The sequence below is a fragment of the Zeus faber genome (assembly GCF_960531495.2).
Source record: "Zeus faber genome assembly, chromosome: 8".
NCBI classification, from domain to species: domain Eukaryota; kingdom Metazoa; phylum Chordata; class Actinopteri; order Zeiformes; family Zeidae; genus Zeus; species Zeus faber.
The window spans coordinates 16,224,182-16,245,050 of NC_137195.1; the positions used below are offsets into that span (position 1 = coordinate 16,224,182).

The 20,869-nt window shown below is 42.8% G+C and overlaps 2 protein-coding genes across 3 annotated transcripts; both read left to right on the top strand.

Annotated features, from left to right (window-relative positions):
- Positions 1-467: 467 nt before the first annotated feature.
- On the top strand, positions 468-11,231 carry ddx61 (DEAD (Asp-Glu-Ala-Asp) box helicase 61). 2 transcript variants are annotated; one of them, XM_080005342.1, is made up of 13 exons: positions 468-659; positions 1,667-2,480; positions 2,597-2,660; positions 2,774-2,878; positions 3,058-3,187; positions 3,833-3,979; positions 4,077-4,171; positions 4,255-4,377; positions 4,634-4,762; positions 6,674-6,854; positions 8,487-8,588; positions 8,669-8,887; positions 9,637-11,231. In XM_080005342.1, exons 2-12 carry the CDS (start codon positions 2,302-2,304, stop codon positions 8,878-8,880), a joined length of 1,467 nt encoding a protein of 488 aa, XP_079861468.1. In that variant the 5' UTR covers positions 468-659; positions 1,667-2,301; the 3' UTR covers positions 8,881-8,887; positions 9,637-11,231. The 2 variants fall into 2 exon arrangements, with proteins under 2 accessions (XP_079861468.1, XP_079861467.1); XM_080005341.1 differs by having other exon boundaries at positions 468-617.
- A 591-nt stretch (positions 11,232-11,822) lies between these two features.
- Positions 11,823-19,031, top strand: tomm40 (translocase of outer mitochondrial membrane 40 homolog (yeast)). The gene is made up of 10 exons (XM_080006026.1): positions 11,823-11,900; positions 13,241-13,449; positions 13,658-13,725; positions 13,815-13,907; positions 15,138-15,239; positions 15,349-15,454; positions 16,156-16,278; positions 16,402-16,478; positions 18,176-18,278; positions 18,577-19,031. Exons 2-10 carry the CDS (start codon positions 13,242-13,244, stop codon positions 18,714-18,716), a joined length of 1,020 nt encoding a protein of 339 aa, XP_079862152.1. The 5' UTR covers positions 11,823-11,900; position 13,241; the 3' UTR covers positions 18,717-19,031.
- The last annotated feature ends 1,838 nt before the right edge of the window (positions 19,032-20,869 follow it).

The window sequence follows — 20,869 nt, forward strand, 5'->3', positions numbered from 1 at the left end:
GCTTGACTCGCCTGACCCGTCAACATATTTACAGGAGGCATCTCTTTAATTCGCGTCATACAAGCTGATGACAAATGTGTGGGTGTGTGTGTGTGTGTGTGTGTGTGTCAGAGAGATTCCTCCATCCAGTTTTGTATGTATTCATAAATAAATATTTTTATATTAAAAAAAAAACAACCCATGCTGTTTTGTTTTAGTGTCTTTTCTGTCTGGCAGCTGATTGGTCAATTTACTTTCGGTCTGGCGGCTGATTGGTCGGTTTCTGTACAGCGCGGTAGCTGATTGGGCGGTCTTTCACGGGGCTGCAGCTGATTGGTCAGTATCTGCGTAAAGCTGCGGCCGATGGGCTAGTCTGTGGGAAATCTAGCAGCGGATTGGCCGGTCCCTGCGCCGAGCAGCAGGCTGCGAGCCCCCCAAAAATACGAGCGCGCGGCCATGTTGGATTGTCAATATTCCAAAAGAGACAAAAGACGGGTGACAAGTCGCTGCGTTTTTTTTTCTCGAAGAGACGACACTTATTAAGAGCGAAAAGAAGAAACAAGAGTGAAAAACAAACAAACAAACAAACAAGTAAACGCGAGGGCATCGAGGGCTTCGGCTGAATGAACCGACTGGAGGTAACGCGGATCCGCGGGCTGTTCGGAAAGTAAAATCCTCCGGTGTGTTCGTCAGCTTCACCCGCTCCTTGCGCGCTCGGCTCCACAACAACCGGGGCTCTCGCGCCGCGTCCCCGGGCTCCGCGAACGGAGCTCCCCACCACCACCACCACCGCCGCCGCCGCCGCCGCCGCCGCCCCTCCTTCCCAAACCGTGATATTTATCCGCGTTGCGCTCCCCAGAAGAGGCATCTGTTCGGCGCTAGCCACGTTTCCGGTGAAAGTTTGGTCGCAGATGGAAACGGGCGGAATGCGCGACAACCTTGTGGGGGAAACGGCATTTCGTCGGCTCTTCCCTCGGCGCTTCGACACACCGGGCGGTGTTTTGTTTTTTTTTTTCGTTTCCAACTTCGCGTCCACGTTTCGCGGTCCACGCGTGGGTATTTCGTTTGTAGCCCGCTAAGCTAACTAGCTGCGCTTACTTTACCGTGTTCGCGACGAAGCGGCGACCTGAAGTTTGTGGCTTTTCGGAGACATTTCGCGGACTGAAAATTCACCTATTAGCAGCGCAGTTTTTTTTTGTTTGTTTTGTTGTTGTTTTTTTCTTTACGCGATGCGATCACACGCAGATTAATCTCAGATTTTGTTTTGGATCTATATGTCTGTAAACTTGGCCAATTTCCTTGTTTTCCATAGCTTTGGTTTCTTGTTTTTAATGAGTTTTTAGGTTTATTGAATATCTGCCAGTTGTAATATATATATATATATATATGTGTGTGTGTATATATATATATATATTTTTTTTTTAATAAATGTTTAGGTTTATTGCAAATGGTAAATATTTTTTGCTTATTTAGATTGAATACATTTCCAATGTTATTCTGTTGTAAGCAACATTTACAGGTTGATGGCAAATTTTTCAGAAAATGTTTTGGTTCTATACACTACTTTGTTATCATTGTGTTTTTTTTTTTAGATTGTTTGTCAGTTGCCCTTCATTAACTCATATGATAGGTTTACTAGATCTTGATTGTGGGTATTGAATCTCACTCACTCTCTGTTGCTTGACAGGAAACCTGGATTTTGCATTTGAACAGTTTTGAAAGTGGCGTGAGCCTCCCATCCCCACTTCCACTGCAGGAGACACAGGAGAACGTTGGAAGTTGACTGCAACAGAATAAGACTAGTGGGGTTTTTCTATGAGCCTGCAGACAAGATAAAATCTCGTGTTCAGTACACAATTCATAGACTTTCTCAATGTGACTCAGCTCAGAGGACCATTATTTTACTACTGGCCAAATTGAATGTATTGAGACAAGTGTATGTGAACTTATAAAGCCAAGACTCAAGGAAGGAAAACCTCTGTAATTAAGAGTGAAGCGTATATTACTTGGGGCAACAAAAAAACAAACAAACAAACAAAATAAACTTTGACAGATATATGATCTATTTATTCATATGAATTCTAATTTCTCCCATTTTTGGAGAGTTGTCTTGTATATAGACGATATTCAAATGTTCGGCTCTTCTTTTCAAGAGATCTGGACGTGTACACAATTCATTCTGTAAAAGCAAAAAGGTTTTAGTTTTTCATGTTTTAGTAATATTTTTTTTACAGAGAAGGGCATTTAGAACCAAGATAGGAAAAAAAAAAAAAAAAACCAGTAAAAAAAAACCTGACTTTGAACATAAGAGCTCTTGAAACCATGGCTACAGCGAGAACAGCAAACCCAACATCCATGATGGTTTTGAACAAGCCAGCAAACGGGCAGCTCAGAGGACCGCCCAAACCAGCCGGGCTGCAGTCAGCACCTAATGCATCTGCCCAGCAACCTGGTGTCCCCCAAAAAGGAGGCAGCATTCCCCACACCAGTGGAGGCATCAAGTAAGCCTGCTTGCTCAATGTCCTTGCATTAGTATTATATGTATCCTCTTCCTGTATTGTAGGCTTTTTTTTCTGTTCTAGTACTTTATGTGTTTAAGTTAAAACCTCTCTTCCAGATTTGGAGACGACTGGAAACGGTGCCTGCATCTGCCTCCAAAAGACACTCGAGTTAGAACCTCGGTAAGCCAGCCATCCTCAGCAGTAGGAGTCATAATTGTTTTGGGAAAGCATTCATTACACCTTATTTTCTTAGACAGACTCTTTGACCTGAAAGGTGTTTCTTCTCCATGCAGGATGTGACATCGACCAAGGGGAACGAGTTTGAGGACTACTGCCTGAAGAGGGAACTGCTGATGGGGATATTTGAAATGGGTTGGGAGAAACCTTCCCCTATCCAGGTAATTCCACTGGAAATTGGTCATTCTGAGTCAGTAGTGCCCACTTAGGTTTCTTATTTCATAAAACAAATGTTATGTTAATGTTTGTTCCATCCAGAGTGGACCTTAATGCTTAACTGAAGTGACTTTCATTTTTATGTGATTACCTCTGTGCTGAAGTGACCTTAATGTGACCGCAGGAGGAAAGCATCCCCATTGCACTGTCAGGCAGAGACATTCTGGCCCGGGCCAAGAACGGCACAGGGAAAAGTGGTGCCTACCTCATCCCTTTGTTGGAGAGGATCGACCTAAAGAAGGATTACATTCAGGGTGAGCTAAACGATCGCTATTTCTGCCTGATTGAATTCAGAACATCCAACAGTTAATTACCACCTTGACCTGAAAATAAGACAAGACAAGACAGGATAAGTTAAGATAAGGTTTGTTTTTGTTGTTTTTTTTCTTGTAAATACATCTGGAAGAAGTGGGCTTGTCTTATACTTGGGGTCTAGACTTTTAATGTCACTATACGTTAGAATAATAAAAAATAAAACGTCTGCATTAGGAGGACAGATTCAGTTTCAGTTGGGGGGGGGGGGGGGGGTTGTCTTCTAATCAGAGCCGTACTATATTCAGGTCAATACGGTACTGTGTATTATTTATTGCTATTATTTGGAGCTCACTTTGATCAAATGTAGTTATTTTTGGGTCAGGCATGTTATCCTTCTATGCATTTTCCAGTGTGCTTGTTTTGTCATGGACTATAGCCTCTCAAAAATAAGTTCAATGACACAACCATGTTTACCCACTCTCGGATTTTATTTATTTTTCCAAAAGATGTTGACGTCCTTTGCCTTACATGTTTTATTCTCTATCTAGGGAGGGATTCTCCATCTATAGGGAGAGTTCTTTATTTCATTTGTCCTGAGTTGTTTTGTTTAAGCTGTGTGCTTAATATTGTTTATTGTTTGTCAGCCATGGTCATGGTACCTACCAGAGAGCTGGCCCTGCAGGTCAGCCAGATCAGCATCCAGGTCGCCAAACACCTCGGAGGAGTTAAAGTCATGGCGACCACCGGAGGCACCAACTTGAGGGACGATATCATGCGTCTCGATGAAACCGGTAAATCCGCAACTCTACTGGAAAATTAAGGGAGGGGCATCTTTGTGCCGCATGGGACGTGACCTCTTACGGACCATTCTGCCTCCAACCCCATTAGTGCACGTGGTGATAGCAACACCAGGCAGGATCCTGGATCTGATCAAGAAGGGTGTGGCCAAGGTGGATAGACTCCAGATGATGGTGATGGATGAGGTGAGTCAATATCCCTCCACACAAACAGTTTGTTAGCAACACAAGCCTCCCCTCACACTCCTCTTCCTTCTCTCCGTCTGCAGGCGGACAAACTGCTCTCCCAAGACTTTGTTGTGCTGATAGAGGAGATTATCAGCTTCTTGCCCAAGGACCGACAGATTCTGCTTTATTCTGCCACCTTCCCAATAAGTGTGCAGAAATTTATGGTGAGACCAAAAGCCCCCTGTTTTGTGAATAAATTTACTTGATCCTAGTAAATCTTATTATCATACAAGGATTAGTTCTCCCTCAGCAAGATACCCTTGTTTTGGACATGCAGTGACTGTATTTATGATGTTGATTTGCTTAAATATTTTTGACGGAAGAATTCTGAATTTCCCAGCCCATGTCTCAGGTTTCTGCATTTAATCTGCAATAGACTTTTATCGCTCGGTATAAGTGTGAATGTTTCTTTTTTTGTAGAACAAGCACCTAAAGAAGCCCTATGAGATCAACCTGATGGAGGAGCTCACCCTGAAGGGCATCACGCAGTACTATGCGTATGTGACTGAAAGGCAGAAGGTCCACTGCCTGAACACACTCTTCTCTAGGGTAAGTGAAATGAACAAAAACGTGTTTATTGCATTTCGATGCAACTGGAGATCGTTTAGAAATTGCAGAGGGAATGCTGTTTGTAGATATGATGATGTACTGAATGGCAAAGATGGATTATTTCTGTTTAGATTGTTTCTGGTTTAATGATGTTAATAATTAGCCATTAACCGACGACAACAATTTTGAAGGGTTTAATACTGTCAGTTGAACAGTTAATAAGCTATTGTTAAAAAAAAAAAAGTAATTTACAAAAGATAGTTTGTTGATGGTAAAAGAAAAATAGGGCTGAGCGATTTGGTAAAATCTAATTGCGATTACATTTTTATTTTTAGACCAATATTTTTTAAAGTTCCTTCTGTATTATTCACTAAACACAAGCAATTAGTCATTCTATAGTATGACCAACACAAAAATGGATACAGTCAACATATAAACTGCTCTCTCCTGTAGGCAAGGCCTAAGTGTTAGGATGAAATTAGATATGAATAACATATCTTTATTCAACTATTGAATTGTAAAAAGAAAAACCTTCAATCACAGAATATTGACTCGTTGATTTAACTTCAAGCCTTGTAGTGTGTGTGTGTGTGTGTGTGTGTGTGTGTGTGTGTGTGTGTGTGTGTGTGTGTGTGTGTGTGTGTGTGTGTGTGTGTGTGTGTGTGTGTGTGTGTGTGTGTGTGTGTGTGTGTGTGTGTGTGTGTGTTGCATCCATACACGAGTGCCTCTCTGTTGCTCAGCTTTATGCTAATTAAAAAAAAGGGGAACAACAAACACGCGTTATTCTGGAAGGGCATCTGTCCAAACTCTATGGGTGTTCAGAGCTCTGCCAGCAGCACACACAGTGCACCGTGGCCGGAGCACTGGGTCTCACTGGGGGGCAGCACCAAGGGTTAAAACCATCGTTATAGGTGGAGGGGCATGGAGAAAGTGTCCCAATTACACACAGTTTTGTTCCATGCACACTTGTTTGGTTCCATTAGGAGACGTAAAATAACACACTGTACTGGCATGCCAATCACGGGCAGCCCATCGCTGGCGCGTGCATCATCGGTTCCGTCAGAGTGGGACAGGTGTGGAAAAATGTGCCCCGATCCCTCCCTCTCCACACCCCCCTCCCCCTCGGGATGGCGCGCTTGGTGGCCACCTATCTCGCCTATAGGAAAAGGCCCTAGACATCCCTATTGGTTAGATTGTGTAACATGGGAAAAGAAAAACCCTATTCTGTTTTTCCTTCCTTTCTTTTAATTGCAGGCTTTGCGATTCGAAAATTGCGTTCGGTTTAATTGCGATGTCGATTTGAATTTGATCAATCTTTCAGCCCTAATACAATCAATTTCTTAAATAAAACTCATTGTGGCGACACGTGCAACTAGGACTGTGACGATTACCACGGTCACTTGACGTCACAGGTTTTGGGGTAATGGTACAGTTTGGGTATATTTATTTTTAAGAAAAGTTAAAAGGTGTTTAAGTTTTTATAGTAGTCTGCCATTAACTAGTGTAATGCTCTGTGTGACTGTCGGGGGAGGTGGAGATGGGGTTCTAATTAATTGGTGGGTTGTTATAATTTGCATAAGTTCATCTGATTGGAGGGGAGGTGTCCAGGATACTGTATTATTAAAATATTAATTTCTGTTTATTTATATATAATATTTTTACAAAATTAAATTAATTACTTGTTTTATTTATTTTTTATTGTGAAACTTACAATAAATAAAACCAGTACTATTGTTAGTAATCTTTGTGCAGAACAGGTATAAACTGTATTTTTCACAATAATAATAATTATAATAATAGCAAATGTGGTGATTGTAGTTCAAATCTTCTCCCACATCAGTGCCCAAACACAGCGCCTGAAAAATATTTCAGGGTTGGCATTGCTCCTGATGTGCATTTGTCTTCCTGCAGCTCCAGATCAACCAGTCAATCATCTTTTGCAACTCCACCCAGAGGGTTGAGCTTCTGGCGAAGAAGATCACCCAGCTGGGCTACTCCTGCTTCTACATTCATGCCAAGATGATGCAGGAGTACAGGAACCGCGTGTTCCACGACTTCAGAAACGGATTGTGCAGAAACCTGGTCTGCACAGGTAGGTAGTGCTGTGTGCACCAGGCTGGAAGAGTCTGTATTATTCAGTCTCTCCGGGATTGGAGTTGCTGTTTTTGGGATTTTTTGTGATCGGTGCATGCAAAAATGCTTGATTTTTCAGGAGGTTTCTCAAATCTGGTCATGTAATTTGAGGTTTTTTAAGTAAAATTGCAGGATTGACACAATTGCAAGTAGGGTTGCACCGATTTATTGTCCGTACATCAGTGTCCGCCGATATTCGGCAAATAAGATTGCATTCACCGATGGCAGTGCCGATGTTTATCCAGTGTTTCCCAGGCCTAGACTTTATTTGAGAGGGCCGCCCAGGTATATTATATAAAAAGTCTATTTGGCAACCCATTTTAGCATTTTATTTTATTTATTTTATTTTATTTAAAAAAAAAAAAAAATGTACGCAGTCCGCGATCTATTTTAGAATCTCTGCAGCGCTCCAAGCAGGAAGCGATGCTGCGTTCAGGGGAACTCTGAAAAACTTTTGCATCGGCCACATTGTTATTTTAAACAACCGTATCGGCCCAGAATTTCAGTCATGCATCCCTAATTGCAAATCAAAAAGGGAAATGCGAAATATATAGATCTTAGGATAATACCTCACTGAAATAACTGGAAATATTTACTATTACGCTGTGTCTTCTCTGGGATGGATGACAAGTTTAAGCATTAAGTTAAAGAATGTTGGTTGTACACTGATTATGCTAAATTACAGCGGAGCTAAATGGTTGAATTTGCATCCTGACTGCAAAATCGTGTTTGTTTGGTTTTGGGGTTTTTTTTAATTCCTGGAGGGACTGGTTATGTATGAGGAGCAGCTTGGCAATAATTGAGTATTGTAGATTGTCTGTTAGAAGTACCACATTGACCCGAATATAAGACAGGGGGTTTTTTTTCCTGGAAATACGTCGTAAAAAGTCGAGCCGGGGTCTAGACTTTTAATGTCACTATATGGTAGAATAATAAAAAAAATAAAATAAAATGTGTGCATGAGGTGGACTGTTTCAATCTCTTTCTGCACACATACAGTACCCTACAACTGTCCAACAACGCAGACACACCGTCCTCGTCGGATCCACCACTCGCTTGTCTCCATTGCTGTTGTAGTTAAATGGGAACCCGGAATTTTTACCCACATGGCTGATTTAAAAGATGCAGGCAGCTCCTGTGTCAGACTCATTTGTACTGGCCATTATGTGACTGATTCAGATGGCAGTCATCTTGAGCTAAGCTTAGCATGTTGCTAACTTGCCTACGGCTTCCGGGCTTAAAATTTCCAGGTGGAACTCACGCTTGTGAAATTTAGTTCTGCATTACGTTCCCACATAGGCTACCGCAGTACGACTGCACGTTATATGCTGTTATTATTATTTTTCAAATAAAATGATTTTCTTATAAAAACAAGATTTGGTCTTCAAAAGGTGTTTTTCCAAAAATCAGTCTTGATAAAGGGCCATTTTCTTATAATCAGGGTCGACCTATATTCGAGCCAATACGGTATTATAATTAAATCCATAACTTGTAATATTGCCACATTACACTACAGAACCGGATAGTTCAATGTTTCACTCAGCTCTGGGAGGGTGGTATTGACACTGATCACTGGCCGTCTCTCTTTCAGATCTTTTCACCCGGGGTATTGACATCCAGGCAGTGAATGTGGTGATCAATTTTGATTTCCCCAAAAATGCTGAAACATACCTTCACCGCATTGGCAGATCAGGTAAGGGATGGCCTTGTTTACTCTTGCAACACATTTTAACGGATCTGAGGAAATACTTCAAACCGATTTCCCCCATTCAGGTCGTTTTGGTCACCTGGGTCTCGCCATCAACCTGATCACCTCAGAGGACCGCTTCAACCTGAAGGGCATCGAGGACCAGCTGGTGACCGACATTAAGCCCATCCCAGGCAGCATCGACAAGAGCCTTTATGTGGCTGAGTTCCACTCTGTCGATCCAGACGATGAGGACGGCGACCATGGAGGCAGGCGCAAGGAACTTGGAGCAGCCTGAGTTAATTGTAAGTACTTATTGACAAGTTGCAGGTACAAACCATATTCATGCTTCCAAAAATATGCGTCAATATAAAGTTGTCAAATGTTCCCATTTTCTTCTTGGGTACCGTGTGAATGCCACTTTTAAAATACTAATTAGTCTTTAAGGATTGGTATTGTATTCTGTAATGGCTGTGCCTAGAATGCCCTATGACTGAGCTTTTTATTTCAAGGCCTTCCTTGTAATACTAAGCTCTGGCTGAGGACAGCCATCCTTAATCTGCTGCTGTGTGGTTTATTTGTTTAAATTATTATTTAGGTTATTATGGTTGATATATTTGGAGGTGGGAAGGAAATGACATATTTGGAGGTGGGGAGGAAATGACATTTAAAACAATTAAAATGGAAAAATTAATTGCTGCCCCCCCCCCCCCCCAATTTTCTCAAGGACCCCTTCATAAGGCATGGGTTTAGGAACCCAAACCTTATGAAGCAGTAGATACAACTATGTGTGCAAGTCACACCTATTGGCACAGAACTTAATGGAGCGCAAACACTGCCTCAGTCCTGTTGGCGGCACTCACTTTAATCAAGTAGATTAGCAGAGGGTTTACAGGATTTAGAGGAAGTGTCTCTTCCTCAGGCTGCAAAACAGCAGCTAGCAGAATTGTACTCAAAAACCCGGTGTCTTATCCAGCAGATGCTCAGAGGAAATAGTGGTTCACATAACTTTAATTCCGAATGTGTAACTCCCATGTCACTGTTTTTGTTTCAGGGGAAACGTGGCGTCTGGCATTTATCGCACCAATCTGTTGCACGTTCATGCAGGTTCCAAGTGAAGACTTGTTTCCCTTCATGTTGAAATGGTCCAGGTTTTAGTTTACTACAATGGTCAGATGGAGTTGCACATACTTGTCAGCAAGCACGTTTGACAAAAAAATGACCAACTGTTTATCGTTCTAGTCTCCCTCTACACTGCCGAGGTTTGTGATGTAACCTTTGACTTTGGTCTAATCTTCAATCCTGTCTTTTTAGTTTATTGTCTCATGGCAATGGAGGGAATTCAACTTTGTTCAACCGGTTTTTGGTGAAGTCATGATGGGGAGACCTCTTTACTGATCAGTCGTCAAAATGTTGATGTGTCTGTGAGTCGATGGATGAGAAGTAAAACCAAAGCTAATAACCAGAGAATTTGTCCAAGACGCTCTAGGAACCAAAAACCGCACACTTCGCTACTCTAGAGGCCACCTTGAAAAAAGCTGCCATGGTGCTAGATTCTGAAAGGTCCAAAATAATGTTGACGATGATTCTTGCATTATTTCAACGGTCTGGCCTTATCATGTCAATGTGAAAAGGTATCATTATGTTGCACCGTCAGTAGTTTGGTCAACACAAAAACCCAGTGTGGCAGCAAAGGGGCGTGGTCAAGCACCGGCTGCGGGCGACAGCAGCACGGTTCCCTTGCCCGCGGCCGCCAAGCTGTCTCGGATCGGCCCAATCAGCGCCCGCGGGAAAGGGAACCGTGCTGCTGTCGTCCGCAGCCGTTGCTTGACCACACCCAGTAATGCGTATTATTCCACAGCTACTTTCAAATGTATGGCGCTTCGTGGCATTTTCTCAGTCTGGTGTTATAACTTATTGTGTGAGACTGATCGGTAAAGGAGTTTGGTCAACATGGCAGTTTTATTTTTGTTTGTTTTTTGAGGACTCTATACACATGCCATTGTGCTGAAATTAGTCAATTTATTTCCATGATTCAGGATGCTGTCGTAGTCTGCCATTTACACTCAAAAGTGCCTTAATCAAAGAACTTTACATTAATTTTGCTGTTTCTTTCTAGTTTTGAGGCTTTTTTGAGGATTACTTTTCCTGAGATATCCTGAGTAAGAAGTAAGCCAGGTCTGTCATACTGTAAACGTTACCTTACAAACAGCCAACTGTAATATAAAACATTGTCGCAATTGATAATCAGTATCTTTTGAGTGGTCAGACCATGAATTCGATTTTCTGCTTTTACTTGTATAGATTTTCACCTTGGGAATGTCCTTCTCTCCGTGACAAATTCCCACTGGCACCAATCTATTTTATGGTAAAACACAAAATACTGTGGATTCTGCAGTTTCTCTGAACCTCAGATTAATCTTGGCTGCTTCAGCATGATGTGAAACACCAGCAATAAAGGGACCATGGCTTTTTCTCCCCTGAACTCCCTCTACAGTCGAATTGACGCTTGATGTTCGATCGCTTCCTTTTGTTACCTTTGTTCGTGACAGCAGACAGGTGTTTTTGGTTAAAGGAGACTAGATGCCATTTTTCTTTTCTGTAAAGTGCATAAATGCCAGCGCCTCAGTAACGGAATAAAAGTGAAATTCCCCCTATGCCTTTGCCTCTGTGTTGTTGTTTTGTTTTTCATTTTTTTTATCTTTTGCTTCTTCAGTTTTGGCTGCGGGTTTTGTTTTTGTTTTTTTGGGACGTCACTTTTTATATCCGTGGTACTTTTTTTTTAGTAGTCTAAGAACTTTGTTCAGCAGAGAAGCCCCTTTACTGGAAATGGGAGGGGGGGGGGAGAAACAATGTACTGTATGTATCGTAAGTTTTTAACTAACTATATATAAAAATCACACTTTTTTCGGCGAACCCCCTGCAGTACCCTTAAGCCCCCTTAGAGGTACGAGTACCACCATTTGAGAAACACTGCGTTGGAGCGAATTAGTTGCACTGTCGCACGGATTAAAAGTGATTACAACGGCTCTGACCGAACTCCTAGAACGGGCCTAACGACCGTCACACCCGTACAACGCACCGTGCCCTGGGCGCGTCATCCGCCGGGCGAGCGAAGCCTCCGCCGCGTCACGCGTTTCGCCCCCGCGGGTCTCGCGCAGCCTCCGGCCAATCGCGAGCGCGTTCGGGCCGCGCGGCAGCCAATCGCCGGGCTCTCTCGTAAGGGGGGGGGCGGGGCGGACGCGGGCCGCGGTCACGGACGGTGCGGGTGAGCTTCGCCGGTGGTTGGATCACACGCACGGACCCGAACCTGTCGACGTGAGTAGGACGCCAGAGGGAGAGAACGTCGGCTACGGCCGCTGGTTCCCCCCCCCCCCCCCCCCCCCCCCCCCCCCCCCCGCCCGGGTGGTTCGGTGGGGGGTCCAAAAAAAAAAAGAAAGGACCCGCGGTCACCTCCGAGCTCGCCTAGCAACCTCGCGAAGCTCCCCGCTAAGCGTGCGCCGTCTGAATGCTAATGCTAATGCTAGCGGGCGCCTGCTGCGCGGTGGGTTTCAATGGGACTGCCGTAGAACGTCCCGCGGAGCTCGGTGGCCGCCCGGCCCGGAGTCCGGGTTCCCTAGGGAGCCGCGGGCAAGTCACGCCTGGTTTCAGCCGGGCCCGGAGAGCAGCGGCCGCGGGTTAACCTCAGCGGCTCGACCACGACCCGCTCGTTTTGCGTGTTCTGATGTCGAGGCGTGCCGTCGTCGTTTCGTTGTGTTTGTGTCCGGCACGGCGGTACGACGACGGCTTCTTATCCGTCAGTCACTGTCCAGGGCACAGGGTAGAAATCGTCAGATACCGCCCGTTAGCTACTGCTAACCGCGGATTCTGGATCCGCCGAGGTTAGAGCAGCTCACGTTCTTTTGCATGTGAGTTTAGGCCATAATAGTGAAGTAATAAGAATTACAAATAAAAATGGGAATATGATTTAAACCTAGAAATTAAGACGTTTGGGGGGGGGGGGAAATGGTCCTTTGCAGTAAACTAAAAATGAGCAATGATTAACAACCAACCAAAGGAAACTGTTTTCATACATACACACACATAAAATAAATTCGACACGTACCATAACAGTAATTTATCCTGAGCGTAGTATAATATCTCATCGCAATTGTATATCTTGACTTTTCTGTTTAGTATCTGGCTATTTCTATATATGTGACATTTAATTTTAATTATTTAGTATATATTTTTTTTATTTTATTTTTATTCTCCTTTTTTCAGACCGTTAAGCCTTTTATTTTTTAATGACAAGGTCTGTACTGGAGTGCACAAAACCTTACCAGAAGAAATTCCTCGTGTTTGCAAATACACCTGGCGAAATAAAACCGATTCTTTTATACTGTGTGTACCAGGGTGGAGCACAAAACGGTGAGAACAACCTGAAGCAGTATTGCAAAGAAAGGTCTCACAAACAGCATAAGCGGACATTGCATTTGCTTTCTAAAAGTGGTGACCATGTGCAGCCCATTTACTCGTTTGCCATTCTGAAGTCAGCGCACGGCTCTAGAACTGCAGAGCGATATGTTGAGTTGCGGTTTTAGCCTGGCTACGTTCTATTCATGTCTTTCGTGGTCCTGTTCCTCCATCTCCTTCTTGTCCTCTGACACGTTTATTAGCATGGGCAGTGTGTTGGCTGCCAGCTCCCCCAATCCGGCCCCGACTCCGGCCGGAGCTGGGCAGCCTGGTCCCGGGCTGTCCGTCCCTCCAGGGTTCACCATGCCCCCGGTGTCTCCAGCCCCTGCAGCCTCCTCTGAAACGGGAGCAGACACAGACACCGCCCTCCCAAACCCCGGCACATACGAGGAGTGTCATCGGAAATGTAAAGGTCGGACAGTTGGCTATTGTGGCAAATGACGCACTATGTGAGGCATTAATGACGTTTTCCAGTCTGTTTATTTCCCAACATAAGTCATCATTTCACGCCTTTTCATAATGTTTTAATGTAGAATGCGTTGCCGTATTGATGTAATCTCACAACCTGTAAGTTAAAATTCACACAAGTGTTTCATATGACTTTTTAAAATCTGTTCCAGAGGTGTTTCCTATGCAGATGGAAGGCGTACGATTAATTGTCAACAAAGGTCTGAGTAATCATTTTCAGGTTAGTTACGGGTTCTTCTGTGTAGAGCTTACTAATACACATTTTATTTAAATGCAGTTAATAATAATATTGGTCTTTTATATCCACAGGTTAACCATACAGTAACACTGAGCACCTTGGGTGACTCTGGCTATCGGTTTGGTGCTACCTATGTGGGCAGCAAGCAGACTGGACCCGCAGAGGTATGAACTGTTATTTCCAGCCACTCAACCGCCCTCATGCAGGGCACCTAGAGTAGGGGTGTCAAACTCATTTCATCATTTGGAGTTGGATTGGACTAATGACCACTTTGTGTCAGACGGATTACTTTTTAAGCCATGGTTGGAGGTCTGTGGGCATGAGTGCCTGACAAAGGCAGCCTGTACAGACAGTTTTTTCAGGCTGTTGAAATTCGAATCAGCAGTTTGTATAAGTCATGATGAAGATGTTCATTGTGCATACAATGCGTAGTGGGGGAAAAATGGGGGAAAGAGTTCAGGGTTTTTCTGAGGGCTCAAGATCAGACCAAGCTGCCAACTCCAACTAACCATCCAGTTGCACCCGTTCTCAACCCCCTTTCTGGCCTACATCACCAAGATGTACACTAAAATATTACATATTACTATTCGGAAATGTATTGTTAATCTGTTATTTGAGTTGAAAGCATACTTAATATTAGATTAACATTATTTTAGCAGTTTTGTGACAAATATATTGACAAAAGAATGGCCTTGGTGAACTAACTAAACAGCATAATGAGTTTTGGTGCACAAATAGTCATAACTATTCTATACTATTATACTACACTATTCTGCTATTCTATTATGCTATTCTTACTATTTGCACTGTCTTCAATCTCTACAGGCGTAAAATTCTCTCTCTGTCGTCAAGATTTCTGCCGTGCTGTCTTAATCTCTCTCTCTCCCAGAAAATGTCATTACACATTACATTACATTGCATTTAGCAGACGCTTTTATCCAGAGCGACTTACAATTATTCAAACACCGACGGACGCAGCCATCAGGAGCAATTAGGGGTTAAGGGACTTGCTCAAGGACACTACAGCATGCTAGCAGGAGGAGCCTGGGATCAAACCAGCAACCTTTAGATTACTAGACAACCAGCTCTACCTCCTGAGCTACCGTCCCCCATCATCAATGATATTTGAAGAATTTTGACTTTGGTCAACTACAGTGATTACTGGCTTAATACAAGGCAACAGTTGTTGAGCAAGTTGCAAATATCCAACCAAAACTTGCCCACAAATGTGAGGTCATGCCATTCATTCTAACTGAACCCTCACACCTAATCCAAAACAGAGAAGGGAAAAGCTTTTGTGGTTATTGTTTTTATTGACATATGCTGCCCACCACGAAGGGTTCATTTAAAATTTAGACATTCCCATATAGTGCTTTTTTTTTTGTCCTCCATAGTCATTCCCAGTGATGGTTGGCGATATGGACAACACTGGCAGCCTGAACACTCAGGTCATCCACCAGCTCACAAGTGCTGTTCGATCCAAAATAGCGATCCAAGTATGTAGACTTCTGGTCCTGTCAGTCTCATGTGTTTTGTTTTTTTCCTGACAGAACAGTCTTAATGTCCTCTCTGTTATTTTTGTCACCTCTTTTCTGTGTTCTGCAGACTCAGCAGCACAAGTTTGTGAATTGGCAGTGTGATGTGGAGTATCGCGGGGACAACTTCACCTCAGCTGTAACGCTCGGAAACCCAGACATCCTTGTTGGCTCCGGTATTTTCTTTAATTAAAGCTGTGTCTTATTGTTTGTGCTTCTAAAAATAAGGATTTGTGATCACGATAGTGGCGGTGGAAGACTAGACAGCACATGTACTGATCTCATCGAGCTTGGATAGACAGAAGTGAATTTGGGAAATCTTTAACCTCTGATTGTATTGTGGAATACAGGATTCCTGTTAAAATGCTTAACTTAAGTTGCTTTCTTTTAATCAAAGCCTGAATATATCATAGATAATTGCGGTAAAGAAAATTTTCCATCTCCAAACACAATCTTTTTAGGTTATATAATTGCTGGACACTTTTTCTTTACCCAGTCATGCATACATGCAGGGAATGCATCTGCTTGGCAAACAAAGTTGAGTGATTGGCATGGAAATTGTTAACCAGGCTTCGGATTGGTGCCCACGCTTGTTGCTGTTGTATTTGACATTGTCAAAAAATCGACCCTGTCAAACCTTTTTTAACACTTGAGATAGCTAGTTATATAGACAATATGGATAAATGGTACCGTTGGTGTAAACATGAACGAGAAATTCTGGGCCGTCTTATTAGTCTTGCTTCCCTACACTAAGGAAGGGAAGTTTTTAAAAAGGGCTGATGGAGAAGTTGTGAAATTTCATCAAGGAAAATGTATAGGAAACCAGGAACTAAGTTGTATTGCTGAAGAGGAAACGCTCACGGTGGTTTTCCCTCAGGCATTTTGGTGGGACACTATCTCCAGTCCATCACTCAATCGTTGGCCCTGGGGGGGGAGCTGGTCTACCATAGGAGACCGGGCGAGGAGGGAGCGGTCACATCACTCGTGGGCAGGTACACCGGTAAGTCCTGCTGTGCATCTCGCGTTTTGTTTGTTAAACTCGCTGTAAGACGACGCGGGTGGAAAAACCTTTGTTGGGACAATCTTTTATGTTATTTATGTTTGCTGTAATATTTCTATCTAGGTGATAATTATGTCGCTACGTTGACTCTTGGGGGAGCTGGAGCCCACGCTACGTACTACCACAAAGCCAACGACCAGGTACTCGGCAGTTTAAAGAGCATTTCTGATCCGGGGTTGCCTTGGTGGTGATTGATGTGCTGTCCGATGGTTCAGTTAAAGGATCATATCCTAAATTACACTTTAAAAAAAAAAATTTGTAGCGAAATAAAGAAAAGCATGTGGCATATATGGATTGCCATGGGTTCCCAAATTGGGGTCTTATGCGCTCTAGGGGTTGATATTAGAATTGCAGGCAATCCACAGCAATATTTTTTTCTTGGTGAGATTTGGCCTTTTTTAACCAAGTGTTACATTGGTGTAGCCCAGCCATTCCCAAACACAAGAATGCCGCGGCCCAATTTGAAATCTTAAAATATTCTGCGGCCCACCCACACCTTTAGTCACAATTCAATGTCGAGACATGAGATACTATCCGGATCAAAAATAGGTCCGATAAATTAAGAATAATGCGTCTTTTGCATCCCATGGCTTTGTTTTATTAGTTCAGATAACTTTTTTTAAATGTAAATATTCAATCATAAATATTTTATTGTAATTTCAAACTTAATTACAAAATTAAAAAGGACTGTTTATTTATTGTAAACACGTAGTGACATCGCAGGTACAGCAAAAAAAAATTGATTTACATTTTCAGACAGTCCAGGTCTCAAGACTATTTGACTGACCCGGAACACATTTTATGTGAAATAATTAACATTTAAAAAATTGTATTAAAACAATTCTCCCATCAACTGACAAATTGTGCGGAGTGCATCTATCACTGTGACTGCAGCGGCTGGCTGTTTGTAGAGAGAGTGCACAAGCTCCACTGGTAATGAAAGGTTTGACTCCAGGCGTCTTGATATGATCTCCAAACCCTCTAAATTATAAAATAGTATAAATATAATTGCAAGCAAAATTAATGAATTTGGATGTCAGTGATGATTATTGTCATCTAACTGGTCTAGTCTTAATCTATACTGGTAAAAGAAAGTATACTTTCAGCAAATATATATATATATATATATATATATATATATATATATATAAATAAAAAGAATAAAATTGTTTATTTCCTAATCCTTAGAATTGTCTTGCATTAATGCCAAGAATCACTATGGGTGACTTCTTATTATTTATAATGTACTTATGAAGTAATCACAATGTGAAGAAACAACATTTTAAATTTGGCACAATCCGTGTTCACTTTGGGATGGTTAAAATTGTTTTTCTGGGCGGTGGTGAAAATAATTCGTCTGGAGCTATTCTGAGCTATTCTGATTTCAATTTTCAAAACTGGCCGATACATTTTGGTGGTGTTTTTCTCGCTTGAATGAACCAAATCTGAATTGAATGGAAAACAAGACTGAAACTTCACAATTTCACTATATGTTTGTGTGAGCTGATGTGCAAATAGGTGACTCACACTGTCTTATTGTGTGTGTGTGTGTGTGTGTCTGTGTGTGTGTGTTGGGGGTGCACTGACCCTGGTACTACAGGGCCATTTGTGTTAATTTGTGAATGGTACCGGGCTGTAAAAAGTTTGGGAACCACTGGTCCAGGGCTTAGAGTTTAGGGAACCTGGCCATGAAAAACATGTGGATCCCTTGGATTAGACAATCAAATTTACAGCAGTCTTATTAGTAGTTGTGTAATTGTATTGATTCAGCTCTCATCACTGAGCTAGAGCTGCCGTTAAACTCATATTGATTCTCAACGGTCTTCTACTATTGTAGTTGCAGATAGGAGTTGAATTTGAAGGCAACACAAGGATGCAAGAGACCTCAACGTCCTTTGGCTACCAGCTGGACCTTCCCAAAGCAAACCTACTCTTTAAAGGTAATTTACCACCAAGGCTGAGTTCACGCTGGCACTGTGCTTCCAAGTGTGTGTGCATGTGTGTGTACACAGGAAGCATCTGCCACCACGCATCTGCTATTTTAGACAAAATGAGGTGCAGAAGTATACTGTTTTAACACATTTAACAAAACTATTGAGACATTTGAGACATAGTCCTCGAGGTGATTTTGTTGTGTATTTGTAGTTTTGTTTATAACGTGACTTGTGACACGACTTCACTTTGATTCTGAACATTCCCGTTTTCCACCTTGTCATCCCGCGCCTCACTGTGTTCTAGGCACAGTGGACAGTAACTGGGTGGTCGGTGCTACTCTGGAGAAGAAGCTGCTCCCCCTGCCGCTCACGCTGGCGCTGGGGGCCTTCCTCAACCACCGCAAAAACAAGTTCCAGTGCGGCTTCGGCGTCACCATCGGCTAGAGGGCCGAGAGCCGCCCCGAAGCAACCTGCTGGCCTCTGCTTGGACCGGCACGGAGGCATACAGAGACCTGGACTGACCTCTAGAAACCAGATTCAGAGACTCTCAGAGGAGGAGAGAAAGCAACTACCAAGGAGCCAGGACAGGCCAAGCCATGCCTACATACTGTAGCACAAATGTCTATTTCCTTTATGGTGCATTGGGTTTACAGACGCGAAAGCATCAGCTGATGCATGTGAAGATGTGATGACAAAATCAAGTGGTTAGACGTAATATATGATGGAATTGTGATGAATCAAGAATAAACGTCATTACTTTTGTAACATTGGCCACATGTGGTTGTTCAGACGAGGGTGGACGTGGGGATGGAATATTCAGGATTCTTTGTCACATGCGGTTATAAAAATATGATCTAAATAAGTGTATAAAATATATGCAATGCAATATAGGTATATACAAATCAGCCACGACACTATTACCACCTGTCTAATATTGTTGAGGAACCCCCTTGTGCCGCCTAAACAGCTCTGACCCGTCAAGCACATACTCCACAAGACCACTGAAGGTGTCCTGTGGTATCTGGCACCAAGACGTTGGCAGCAGATCCGTTAAGTCCTGTAAGTTGCAATGTGGGGCCCCCATGGATCAGGCTTATTGTTCCAGCACATCCCACAGATGCTCCATCTGATTCGATTTGAATTTGGAGGCCAAGTCAACACCTTGAACTCTTTGTCATGTTCTTCAAACTATTCCTGAGCAATATTTTACAGCGTGGTAGGGCACATTATCCTGCTGATAGGCCACTGCACTGCCACCAGGGAATACTGTTGCCAAGAAGGGGTATACAGTACTTGGGCTGTAACACTGCTTAGGTAGGTGGTACGTGTCAAAGTAACACACATGAATGCCAGGACATCAGGTCCCAGCAAAACATTGCCCACTGCCTGTGCCGACTTGCCTTCTTCCGATAGAGCAACCTGGTGCCATCTCTTCCCCAGGTAAATGACACACATGCACCCGGCCATCCACATGATGTAAAAGAAAACGTGATTCATCAGACCAGGCCACCTTCTTCCATTGCTCCATGGTCCAGTTCTGGCGCTCACGTGTCCATTGTAGGTGCTTTCGGTGGTCTAGTCTTAATCTATACTGGTAAAAGAAAGTATACTTTCAGCAAATATATATATATATATATATATAAAAAGAATAAAATTGTTTATTTCCTAATCCTTAGAATTGTCTTGCATTAATGCCAAGAATCACTATGGGTGACTTCTTATTATTTATAATGTACTTATGAAGTAATCACAATGTGAAGAAACAACATTTTAAATTTGGCACAATCCGTGTTCACTTTGGGATGGTTAAAATTGTTTTTCTGGGCGGTGGTGAAAATAATTCGTCTGGAGCTATTCTGAGCTATTCTGATTTCAATTTTCAAAACTGGCCGATACATTTTGGTGGTGTTTTTCTCGCTTGAATGAACCGAATCTGAATTGAATGGAAAACAAGACTGAAACTTCACAATTTCACTATATGTTTGTGTGAGCTGATGTGCAAATAGGTGACTCACACTGTCTTATTGTGTGTGTGTGTGTGTGTGTGTGTGTGTGTGTGCTCTGTTGAGCATGCCTCTGTGGAGGCTTTATCCAAGTGTTCTGGACCTGGAAAGTTTTTTAGGAACATGTTTATATGTTACAGACATTTTGTCAAAGGTGGGTCTTCACAATTAAAGGGCAACTTGCAGGTTGGCATGCCCAGTGGTTTAATATGTGGGGAAATCATGTAGCAATACCATTTTAAAATCATTTTCTTTTTTTTTGTAGTTGGGGTTACAGCTGGACTCATTTTTGGACTCTCATTCCCACCTTAAAAGCTGACATTGCTTTCTTTCGAGGGAAAGCCGTCCGTGTGGCTGAAGTTTGGACTTTTCCCCCATAATATTTCAGCCTTTTGATTCCAAAGGTATTTTTTATTTTCGTGACAAAACGCTCTCCCTCTACAAACAGTGCAGTGTCTCAGTCATGATGTGAGATGGTCACAAAACGAGTGCGATTCATTCATACATCATCCATAAGACACATACGAGGCCAGAGGTTTACTCTCATGTCAAGGAAGTCAGATGAACAGGAGAACATGGCTTCCGTCTTCTAGA